The 12902-nt window shown below is 36.4% G+C and overlaps 1 protein-coding gene across 6 annotated transcripts; it reads left to right on the top strand.

The window, feature by feature from the left end:
• Nucleotide 1: 1 nt before the first annotated feature.
• LOC139980207 (ubiquitin carboxyl-terminal hydrolase isozyme L3-like) lies at nucleotides 2-12264 on the top strand. Of its 6 annotated transcripts, XM_071991694.1 has the most exons (7): nucleotides 2-208; nucleotides 1379-1390; nucleotides 2887-3015; nucleotides 4003-4159; nucleotides 4629-4756; nucleotides 5644-5778; nucleotides 9230-12264. In XM_071991694.1, the coding sequence occupies exons 1-7, from the start codon at nucleotides 152-154 to the stop codon at nucleotides 9314-9316; spliced, it is 705 nt and encodes a 234-aa protein (XP_071847795.1). In that variant the 5' UTR covers nucleotides 2-151; the 3' UTR covers nucleotides 9317-12264. The 6 variants fall into 6 exon arrangements, with proteins under 6 accessions (XP_071847795.1, XP_071847799.1, XP_071847800.1 ...); XM_071991698.1 differs by lacking the exon at nucleotides 1379-1390; XM_071991699.1 differs by lacking the exons at nucleotides 2-208; nucleotides 1379-1390 and adding an exon at nucleotides 1539-1595.
• Nucleotides 12265-12902: the final 638 nt, after the last annotated feature.

The raw sequence follows: 12902 nt of genomic DNA, 5'->3' as shown, positions 1-12902 counted from the left end.
CGTGCGCAGTTACCTCGCTTGACGATAAACCTTGATGAAGAACTTATTAACAAAACGAACTTATTGCAGCGGACATTCATTAACGTAACCCCAGTCAGAGTCAAAACGGGTTCAAGGCATTGGTCACTTTGTCCTGTGTTATCACTTCAAAATGCCTGGAACTGATGCTTCCATTTCACGCTGGATTCCTTTGGAGTCCAACCCAGAGGTATGTATAATTCCCATTGTTATGAAAAAACAGCTGTAAATAAACAAAATTGCAATTGGCCTACGCCCCACTAGCCTAGCGACCACACGTTAGGCCCAGAATATTCTAGGGGAATAGGCTTAACGTTAGACTAACTTAACTAGGCCTAACATTTGGCGTAAGCTACGCTAGACTTTAAGCCAGTGTAGAAAAAGAATATCCTAGTAGAAGGCCTAGTAGTAGTAGCATGGACACTGCGAAGTTCGGACACTTAAGCCTTAAAACTCGCCAAACTGTAACTTCCTTTTTTGGCAAATATGTAAGTACTTGCTTGCACACAGGTCATTTTGGAGAGAAAATAACTGTAGCTTCGTAGTTTTTCTTGAAATTGTCTCTTGCTGTAGGTTTTCATGGTGAAATCGTGTATTTCTTAGGGGTGTCCGAACTTCGCAGGGTCCGAACTTCGCAATACTGACTATACTTTTAGCAAGTTCATGCAAGGCTATAGTACCCTATGTCAACCCAAACTTAAAGGTTTGCCAAAGACAATTTAGGCCTAGCCTATTAATCCTACCCCTAAGTTATAGGCCTAGGCCTTCTTAAAGTTAAACAAAGTTAGGCCTATGTACATCTAACGTACAGCTTTAATTTGAATATCAAGGCTAACATGTCATATTAGTACAGAGTTACTGTACTCTTGTGCAGTGTGTGACATAAGTCAGTACCTTACTTTAATACCTGACAACTACTTTAACTCAGTACTTAGACGTGTTCCAGTTGAGGTCAGATCATAGTTGATTTACTAATTACTAAAATAAGTACTAAAGTTAAGCCTGTACTTGAAATCTTTTGTAACATACTATTACATAAAAGTCACATTTACAAACTTTCACCTGAATATGTCACTTAGAATGTCAACAAATTTCAGTGCTACTAAGTGATGATGACAATGATGAAACTATCTTATCTTACAATACTTTTGGCCTCCTCATTCTCCCTTTCTTAATCATACTGTCATTGATTTCTCAATTTTGCATTACATATCACAATGTTTTGTAGGTAAAGAGGGTATCATAAAGAAGATAAGCTCTATAGTGATTAAACTCAAAGTAAACAGAAATAATATGTTATGACTGTTTATGTAGTTTTCAACTTACAAAGCACAAATATTTCTTCATTTTGTTTTCACAGGTGATGACAAAGGTTAGTAAAGTTTGATTAATATCAAAAAGATTGCAGTGAATACATGCAGTTCTACTGATCCATTATTGCCCAGCCATGCCAGGTTTCATCACAAAAAACAACAGCCTTATTTACTTGTCATATTGCCAGAAAAGCTGACTGTTGAAGTGTTCTATGTAAACGGATGCATCAACGCTCACCCCTGAAGTTTGTCGAGGCCATCTGTGTTAGCTATGAAATTTTTTGTTTAGATGATATATTTCAACTGGTTAGATTTATATGTTGTTTTATCGTCTTAAATTATTTATTGAACATTTTTATTGATGAGTTGAGGTGAACAAGAACTTGTGGAAAACAGCAATTCGTCAGAGCAATGTGCTCAATGCAATCCAGCTCTTTATTATCAGTAGACAGGGTCAGACTGAGGTCATTAATTATCAAATATGTGTTTCTTACAAGGGTACAATATTAGATTTCACTTTGAATCATATTATTCATTATTAACTTGATTAAGTCAGTCATATTCCATCTGACTTCTCTAATGCTAAATTAGAAATCTCAATTCACAATATGTATTGGCACATTTTCTGGATAAATGTCTTTCTCCTTTGATGTCTATAAAGGGCTTTTTGGAAACTGATCTCAGTATATCAGAGCTCGTTGTAATAATGTTGGTGAGTCCAGACAAAGTGATTCTGTGATGTTGCAGCCACACTAAATAAATTCGAGGAGGCAAGGTTCAGGCGCGGATCCAGAGGGGGGTCCAGGGGGTCCGGACCCCCCCTGCTCTTGGCCAAAAAAAAAAAAGAAAAAAAAAAGAAAAAAAAAAGAGGTGCTTTGCATGGCTAAATTGAAGGGGCTTCCCTGTTGTACTTAAATATCCAAGAATTTCACAATGGATAGAAGGAAACCCACTCCCCTTAGACCCTAGGATCACTGGAGGCCAAACCCCTCACCCTTCCAGAATCCTGGATCCGGCCCTGCATCAAACAGTGGTGACGGAACGAGAGGGGGATTGGGGGCTAAAGGCATTATGATTTTTGTATCATCTCAACTCATCTGATATGTATTACCATATTTCATAGATTGTTTTTTTCTCATCAATTGAGAAATTGCAGACATGAGATCCATATTTTCAGGCTAGGTACATGCAGATTAGAATACTCGGGAAGTGCCGTTTCCGGCCATCTGGGGGATTTGTAAAGCCAAAAATTTTCTGGTACGCTCTGCACCAACCGATGGTGGCGCTCTGCTTAGATAGTCTTACGTTCAGGTGCGGCTGGACAAGTCAGACCCCCCCCCTGTCACAAATCCTGCATCCGCCCCTGAGGTTATTCACAAAAGTAAATTTTTTATCAACCTGTGGATATAATAAAACAATTTGGTATGGTTTTGCATTGTAACTTTGAGATTCATGTATGTCCGTAAATATTCTGAATTATTTGCTTAACTTTCAAAATCTCTCTGAGAGAAAAAAGCAGCTTTATACTGTACTCTTTTTACTTTTTCTTACACAGTATATGTACAAACTAGGGATGTCCAAGGCTTGGATGTTTACTGATGTGTTTGGTTTGGACCCTGATCTCCTCGCTATGTTACCTCAACCTGTGGTGGCTTTAATCTTGCTATTTCCTGAGACGGAAAATGTAAGCCAAGAAAAGCAAGTACTTGCAAAGAAATATTAAAAGAATACTGTAGTCAAGGTCATATGTTAAAGAGGAACATAATCTTTGAAGCATTCTGGTGAAATTTGCATTTAATTCCTATGTACCGTTTTTGAGATATTGACAGCTTGGGGAGTACAAAAACCCTAGATCAGTTTATTTTCGTGAAAGGAAAAATCTTCAACAATACATAGCCAGATAGGAATCAAATCTGCTTCAAAGAGTTGAAACTCTTGTGCCAGTTGATTTAAACACACTGAAGTGGCCCTTATCAGTTTTATGAGTTTCAAGAGGTCAACAGGTTGTCTCAAAATTGGCTCAGGGGGTCAAAAGGTTATCTCACATGGTTTCAAAATTTGCTTTATTCTCTGTGATTTATACCAAGTGACTCTGGCTTTGGCAGTAAGTTGTGAAAATATTTCACAGTGAATACACAATGTCAAGTTACTCTGTAAAAGTTATTAAAGGGATGGTTGGTGGCAGAGCTGCATTGCTAGCACAAAATTGGTAAAAGAAATGTCCATTTGCTCATATGTATTTATACATTTATATGTGTCTGTATTCCACATAGGAAGACTGTTCTTTCTGGATAGTGAACATTTTGAATTTCAATGTCAATACGGTTAAACATTTTACCTTGAAAATGTGAATGTTTAATGTTAAACAGATCTATACTAGTGACCGATTTTCAAAGTGACAGTCCTCAGAAACAGCTTTTAAGCTATGATATCTCCCCAAAAGAGCAAGGTTCTGCTTTAGCTGTATGGGTGAGTTCTTCATCACAAAGATTTCCATCATATCAGCTAATGATGATAGTTGGGTTTTGTGTCTCCTTTAACATATTGAAGATGTACTTCTATAGCAATCTGTATAGAATTATGCAATGTGTTACCAGGGGGGGAGGGGGGAGGGAGGGGGTTAAAAGAATAAGAGATGGTCATGGCTGACATTGGTTTCTTTCTTTCATAGATTAAGAAAGCAGATAGGGAGAGACTAATTGCAATAGAGAGAGATGGTCAGACTGTCAGTCCTAATGTTTACTTTCTGAAGCAGACCATTGGGAATGCGTGTGGAACAGTAGGATTGTTACATGCTGTATTGAATGTACAAGAACAAGTGAACTTAGGTAAGACAGCAGATTAAAGATGTATAGACGAAATATGCGCTATTGTATCACAATTATTTGCTTCTTTGAAATGCCTTAAGCTAGCCGCACACTATACGACTTTGAAAGATGCAACTCAACTTGTATAGTGTGGGGCTAGCCTTAAACTGTTACAGCTGGTATCAGCCTAGCAGGTATTTAAATTAAGTGTCGCTATCCTTTGTTTAACTGAATCATACATGTTGATGATCATGTGTTTAGAACGATATCTAGTTTAAAAAAGAAAAAAAGGTGTTCATTTTCATTGTAATATTTGACTTGCTTATTCAGAGAAATATGTAATATTTCTACAACAAGTTGCATTTTGAGAAATTCTAACTACAAAGAAGAGTGATTCTATTTCTCTTTAAGTAATGTGTTACTTTGTCATATTTTCCATTAAAACTAAGGACATGCTTAACATGCATGCTGTTATTAACTTGTCCTTTAGAAAGCCCTCTAAAAGAATTTGCTGAGAAGACTAAAGCACTCTCTCCAGATGAAAGGGCAACTTATATGGAGAGTGATAAAAGCTTATCTGTGGCCCATGAGGAGAGTGCACAAGAAGGACAAACAGAGGTAAGCTTTCTCTCATAAATATGAACAAAGACCTAATTATTACTGTTAACTGTCTTGTCCCAATACAACATTTCTTTTCAAGGCTATTTATGGAACTTTATACAAATATTTGTCTTTTGGAGTGTGCAATGCAGTAAGTTTCTGCTTTAGTATTTAATTCAATTGAGCATATATTACTTTGAGAGAAAAGTGATTCTTTATACAGAGTTATATCATTTTTCAAGGTAAAAACTGACTGCAGACTAATCATAAACTTGTAAATTTTAGGGTGTTTTTCTCCATAATTTTTTCATATCTTAACCTCAATGTTTGAATTAATTATTTAACATTTAATTGGGATCCAGACCAGTATGGGGAGAGGGCACCCTGTATGTACCCCTCAGTTTCCATAGGTCCATGTTTACCAGGGTGGAGCAAGGTCGTTTGTGTTGTTATTGACAGTACCTGTGCCACATCGATATGGTTGCAAAGTTGTTGTTGTGTTATTAGACGCCTTCCGCCCAATATCACAGACAGTGACGACGTGAGATACAACAGATTCATAATTACTCTGATCCACGTGATGTGATGATTTAGATATTCTACCGGGGATATGAGCAATATTGTACTTTGTGGGGTACAGAATTGAAATGTGATATAAATATATTTGACATTTTAACACAGATGAATACTTACCAATATAAATTCACACCTGATGTCTGTATACCAATTATTGGTAATGGTAATATGTGTTTTTGTGAGCTCTTCTTTTCTTATTTTTTTTTTATGTATTATTTCCATTGTTGTCTTTAAAGATTATCGTTCTAAGATACAAACGGCAGATCTTGTAATTTTTATAAGTAGATTATCACCTTGCTAATAAATTCTCCCTTTCTCTTATTTTTCAGGCTCCCTCAGCAGAAGACCATGTAAACAATCATTTTATTGCTCTGATCAACAAGGATGGGTGTATTTATGAGATGGATGGGCGTAAGGAATTTCCCATCAATCATGGAGCAACCACGGCTGATACATTCCTCAATGTAATTAATTTTTTGGTTCCTTGCTTTAGCAAAAGGAACCTATGCAGTCAGGTTGGCGTGTGTGTGTGTGTGTATGTGTGTGTGTGCGTCTGTGACACTTGCTTGGGTACGCTCTATCTCAATAAGGAAATGTTGGATTGAGGGCAAACTTGGACTATAGATCCCCCATATGGAGAAGGTGTGCCCTATTGTTTTTGGTGCCCACAAAGGTCACCAAAGGTCAGTTATGGTCCAAAAACCGAAAATATTAAAACTGCAATAACTCCCAGTGCCAATGTGCGACAAGATTGATATTTTGGGACAAGTTGTGAACTGGTTAGGGGAGCATTTTTAAACTTAACGGTCATGTGATCCGAGGTCACCAAAGGTCAATTAATGATAAAAAACTAGTATTTTTGCAATAACTTGAGAACGATATGTCTGTTAGGGTTGGGAGTTGCCTCAATGTAATCCAATTGTCGACCCGCATCTGGGTGACCCTTGACCTCAATTTGACCTCTGGTGACCTTTTCGTGTTTTTGGGATTTTTACAGTTTCGTTGCTATTTTCAGATGTCAAAGGTTCCTTCTGATCATAAATGTCAACAGGTTGACCCCGTGTGACCTTTATGTGCGAAGTTATATGGGGTCAAAGTTTTTCGGTCGGAGTTAGGATGGTTGTACAGACTTTTTGTTTTGTTTTTTTGAATCAGGAGATTAAACTACATCTGAAACCAAGGTCAAAAGGTCAAAGGTCACATTAGAAAAAATGTGCTTATTTTGGGAGGAAACGATCAAAAAAGAAAATGTTTGGTTTTGATGCTAGATTTGGATATCAAAGGTACCTTCCGATCAAAAATGTCAATTGGTTGACACCCGTGTGACCTTCGTGTGCGAAGTTATACAAGGTCAAAGTTAATTTTCAGACATTTAATGCAACAACTCCCAGTTCCAAGGTGTGGCATGGTTGATATTTTTGGACAAGTTGCAAATGGTATAGGGGAATATTTTCAAACTTAACAGTCATGTGATCCGAGGTCACCAAAGGTCAATTAATGTCAAAAAACTAGTATTTTGGGGGTAGAAAATGGGCAAAGAAAAGAATGTTTGATTTTGTATAGTTTGATGCTCTAATTTAGGTCTCATCAATCAAAAATGTCAATAAGTTGACCCAAGGTGACCTTTGTATGTTAAGTTATATGAGGTCAAAGTTAATTTTCAGACATTTAGTGTAATAACTCCCAGTGCCTAGGTGTTACACAGTTGATATTTTGAGACAAGTTGCAAATGGTATAGGGGAATATTTTCAAACTTAACGGTCATGTGATCCGAGGTCACCAAAGGTCAATTAATGATAAAAAACTAGTATTTTTGCAATAACTTGAGAACAAATTGTCCATTAGGGTTGGGAGTTGCTTCAATGCAATCCAATTGTCAACCCGCATCTGGGTGACCCTTGACCTCAATTTGACCTCTGGTGACCTTTTCGTGTTTTGTGGATTTTTACAGTTTCGATGCTATTTTCAGATGTCAAAGGTACCTTCTGATCATAAATGTCAATCGGTTGAACCCCGTGTGACCTTCTTGTGCGAAGTTATAATAGGTCAAAGTTAATTTTCAGACATTTAATGCAATAACTCCCAGTTCCAAGGTGTGACAAGCTTGTTATTTTTGGAGTAGTTGCAAATGGTATAGGGGAATATTTTCAAACTTAACAGTCATGTGATACAAGGTCACCAAAGGTCAATTAATGATAAAAAACTAGTATTTTTGCGACAACTTGAGAACAAATTGTCCATTAGGGTTGGGAGTTGCTTCAATGTAATCCAATTGTTGACCCGCATCTGGGTGACCCTTGACCTCAATTTGACCTCTGGTGACCTTTTCGTGTTTTGTGGATTTTTACAGTTTCGATACTATTTTCAGATGTTAAAGGTACCTTCTGATCATAAATGTCAATGGGTTGACCCCCATTTGACCTTCGTGTGCGAAGTTATTTGAGGTCAAAGTTAATTTTCACACATTTAATGCAATAACTCCCAGTGCCAAGGTGTGACAAGGTTGATTTTTTTGGACAAGTTGCAAATGGTATAGGGGAATATTTTCAAATGTGATCCAAGGTCACCAAAGGTCAGCTAATGTTAAAAAAGTAGTATTATGGGGGGAGGAAATGGGCAAAGAAAAAATGTTTGAATTTTTACAGTCATGCTCTAGTTAGGTCTCACCGATCAAAAATGTCAATTGGTTGACCTCCGGGTGACCTTTGTGTGTGAAGTTACATACAAGTTCAAAGTTAATTTTTTGACATTTAATGCAATTAAATCTCAATGCCAAGGTGTGACATGGTTGATATTTTGGGACAAGTTGTGAATGGGGTGGTGGAACATTTTGAAACTTAAAGGTCATGTCATCTGAGGTCACCATTGTTATCATATCTGTTGACACGCTTGTAGGTCTCTTATATTTCTTACATTTGCGACGCCATATTTAGATCTAAAAAGTGCCTTTTGATAAAAAATCTGATCACATTTTGTGATCACAAAAGTGTTGGCTATAGTGTTGGTTACTTCATGGGAACATGTAGGACCACAATTACATGGACTATTTCAGCCCAATCTTGCTTGATAATATTATGTGTATTGTCATATACCCCAAGCAAGGAACCACAGTGCCCTTGGGCTCTTGTTTCATTTATCAATTCATATTTTTTTGTAGAGTAGTCTCTAGAGAGATATTTTAGATAGATAGATATTTATTCAGCCAATCATATAAAAATACAATGGAAATTGGTGTGAAGGGGTTTATAGGGTGAAAATAGAATTAGAACAAGCTGTGAGTAGTTTTGACTGAAACTGAGTAAATTCATAGTAATGTGAACAACTAAATAGTTGAAACAATTGATACAGCTACATTAATGTTCAGCCCATGAATGTCATTAAACTGTGTATATTACTGTGCAGCTTGGTAGTTAAGTTTCATGTTACACAAATACATCAACACTAGATATGTATATATATATATGTATTGTTTGTATGTTGCATTATTCTCAAAACAGATGTTAGGGAGTATATACTTCAAAGAAAGAAAACAGAAAATGGGGTAATTTTGTCCAAACTTAATACCATCACTTACTCTGATCAAGCAAACCTATGTGGCTTCAGCCTAATTTACATATCAGTTCTAGGCTAATGTTGTTATCAGGTGACCAAGTAAAACTAATAGCTGCATGATTTTAAGGCAACATGAAGTAACTCATGGTCCTAGAGTTTGTATGTTAGAGTTGGTGCAACTGGTGCCCTGCTTTTGGAAAGTACCTCATAAAGTTTGTAATGTTAGAGTTGGTGCATCTGGTAGGAAGTGCTCTTGGATAGTACCTCATTTGATCAATGTTTAAAGTTTATTCAGTGAGAAGACTCCATCATGCCTGAATCTGGTTTGGTATTACAGTTCTCCTTTTATCTGTTTCCATGTAGGACGCAGCGAAAGTTTGCCAGGAATTTATGAAACACGATCCGAATGAAGTTCGATTCACTGTGGTGGCTCTCGCCAAGAAGGACTAATTGCATAGCCTCTGGACAGCCTGAAAATGCTATGCTTGGTTGTTATTGCTTCATTCCTGGTCTCTGTGTTTCAGCGATGCTCAGATGTACAGCCGTTGACAGTTTAGCAACAACTTAAATAAATCAGTCATTCCTAGTGGTTGTTTTATGTGTTAGTTACCGATCGATGTGCATCGGAAACATTTCATTTTATGCAAAGAGTAATTACCTTGTAAAAAGTTGAATATGCATGTCTACCTACATTGCAATGGTGCTGTGATGTAACAGGCCTTTATAGATAATAGGTTTATCCCTACATTATACATATACTGTCAGCTATGATGAAACAACCTAACATTATACTCTGCAGTGTATGGATGCTGTGATGTTACCAGCATACATTGTAAATCTGCTACGAATGTAAAAGACCTACACGTTTGTTGTGCTTGCAGCCCTTCATTGCATGGGTTCTATAAAGTGATAACCATTTGTTGTATATGGCATGACATAATATGAGGAATATGTGCAATTGTAGATGTAAAGTATGTGATTAAGAGTGCAAGAAATATTCTTACGTCATGTTCTTGAGTCCTTGATGGTGATATTGTAAGCCTCTGGAAACTATGTGTTTAGCTCATTGCTGTATAAGGTTCAAAGTGCTCTCAGTCCATAATCAGATTGATGCTACAGGAGTTAGTAAAGATTACCGCAGCTGAAACATGTTACAACATGATTGAATATGCAAATGATGCATCATGCTTATTGATATGTAGAATATAATGTTAGTCTATTATAAAAGGGCTACATAAAAACCTTGTTAAATACAATTTGCAACTGAAATCTAACTGTCAAATGTCATGATAAAATCATTGACAATTTATTGAGCAGCTCAATACATTCTGGTTGTAGCTAGTGGAATGTATCCATGCTATGTGTTCTGTCACAGATGTATACAGCAGAATGCACATTTTGTACACTTTCCCATACCAGTTTCAAAGAAAAGACCAGGTATATTAATCAAAACTCTGGTGTAACATGATATTCTTTCTTGGATCATTCCCTGTTCACTCAGTCATTTTAATATCACACTCTGCAAACATAAGCTGGGTGATTACTGTAGCCATTATCTTACTACTGTGTGTAATACTATTTGTACATCATCAAAGAACTCACACCTAGTTATGGACCTTATTGTTTATGCATGTATGTCCATAGACTGTACAGTGATTGCTTATCTGCAGGAGTCATGCAGCTGTATTTTTATCTTGAGTGAATAAGATCCTTCCGAGTCACTAATGGGGAAGTACAAAAATACATCACATATTCACCATCATACACCACAAAAATCCCACCTCTTATAACAGTTTGTGCTACCGAGGTGTGACTAATACTCCTTGCAAAGCTGAAACATGTTGATTGATGTAATTGTTGTTGTGCTTCCTATACTGAGAAAAAGAAACCACCGATTATGCAGTCCTCTGGAAATGTAAACATTCTATAGCCTTTGCACAATGTGTACATAAAGTTGTACAGTATACACGTCTAAATGCTTGTACAAACTTTATCTACTGTACACTTTCTACGTCAAATTCTCAGTATTCCGAGCTTATATTTCGACATAGAAACATTTGATTGGCTTTTCACTGAAGTCTTAGCAGAATGTTTGTATGAATTCACTAAGTTCATGGACTGGGATTTGACAATAACCTTACTACTGGCGTTAATGTATGGAAGACATCTGCGATAAACTTGTTTAAATCTTGTGATCTTAGTAAAATATTGTGTATTTGTGAGTGTATGGTTCTCTTGATTGTGAGTTAATCGCGAGCTTCCATTGGTTTTAATTTCCTTCGTAACATACATAAATTTATGTCTGTTTCGATGTTACTTTCATTCACTAAATAAAAGTTAATTCTACATCCTGTCCATCACTTTTAAAGCTGTGCATGGAATAGTCTTTCATTTTGAGTATCTATTTTGGTCTTTTGTGGATTGTCTTATCTCAGTGTGAATGTTAGAATTTGTTAGCATGAGTGAGTTACATGCTATAAATTGTCATTCTTTTAATGTATCTGTTCAAGGACCCTCATCTTATTCACAAGCATACTTGTTTCAGATTGTGGAATCATTCTGCCATCTTTCTATCGTATGTACAACGTGACATTATGAGGCTCTCATGACTGGACATTACATGTGCTGAAAAATATATGTTTGTCTGTGACCATTTAGAAAGTACTTTAGTATGAAATGCAATGGAACAGTAGATCGATAGAGGTAGGGACTTTGCCTTGGTAACAGAAAGTTTTGTTGATGCTATAAAGATTTCTCTCAAACTTATGATGATTCTATGCAAATGGTCATCATTTATCCTCTCCCAACCTTGTGTAAAATACCTACTCTTCCCACCTGCCATGGCAAGAGAAACTTTGCATAGCAGCAAACAAAATGTCATGGCAACAGAATAGCACACACATGGAAGAACCAGATTTGCCAAATAAAATTTATAGCAGTCAATTTGAACTACAAGTGTCTAATCAGCTGTGTGATACTGTCAGAATTACATAAGACCAGACTCGACGTCTAGTACAGGGAGTCTCCCGGCGTTTTATGATATCACATGCTCTCCGGATTTAATGTGCTTCTTACAATGACCATTTTAATGAACCATGCGTGATACACCATAAACAAATGATCTTTATAAATGTGTCCTTTCACTTACTGCCAGTGGAACAAGATGAATCACATGAAAGTTAAACTTAAAGAGGTATTAAGCTTCTACTCTTCAATATGTAATTGTCTGAAACTAATATACAGTGAGTCGATATAATATGTGTTAATGTAAAACTGAAACACATTTTGTTATATATATCTTCAATGGAAATTCAATGGAAGTTGTTTAGATGTTATGATATTGTACATGATTTAGCTTAAAGCAGCCCAGAATATAAAACATATGCAGAACATAAAAATCCACAACTCTTCTCATTATTCCTTTTTCTTTTCTTTCTGAAAAATAATAATTTTGTTTAGAGCTATTTGTAATTAGGTTTATGTCCAACTTGAAAGAAATTCCTTTCACTTAAAAGAAGATTTACACTGGTAGAAAATTTGGTGATCAGATTTAATTTCAATAAGTTCAAAATAGAAATTAATTTTTGACTGAGTAAATTTTACATAACCATAATTGTAAAAAAAAAAAAGATTATTTTTAGTGGAGAAAAAATTTAAATCGCAGGTTGTATTTTGAGTGGGAGGAGAAAGTGATGGAGAAAGGGGGGGAGGCATTTGTGTCAGTGCTCAAATAATACGTCCATATTGATTAGACAGTAGTAGTATAGTCTTGTATTGATTAGTCAGTAGTGGTATAGGGTCTTGTATTGATAAGACAGTAGTGGTAAAGGGTCTTGCATTGATTAGACAGTAGTGGTAGAGGGTCTTGCATTGATTAGACAGTAGTGGTAGAGGGTCTTGCATTGATTAGACAGAAGTGGTATAGGGACTTGCATTGATAAGACAGTAGTGGTAGAGGGTCTTGCATTGATTAGACAGTAGTGGTATAGGTCTTGTATTGATAAGACAGTAGTGGTATAGGGACTTGCATTGATTA

Source organism: Apostichopus japonicus, chromosome 14, assembly GCF_037975245.1.
Source record: "Apostichopus japonicus isolate 1M-3 chromosome 14, ASM3797524v1, whole genome shotgun sequence".
NCBI classification, from domain to species: domain Eukaryota; kingdom Metazoa; phylum Echinodermata; class Holothuroidea; order Aspidochirotida; family Stichopodidae; genus Apostichopus; species Apostichopus japonicus.
Note: the sequence above shows the minus strand (reverse complement) of the source record. Positions and strands in the feature narration are given on the sequence as shown.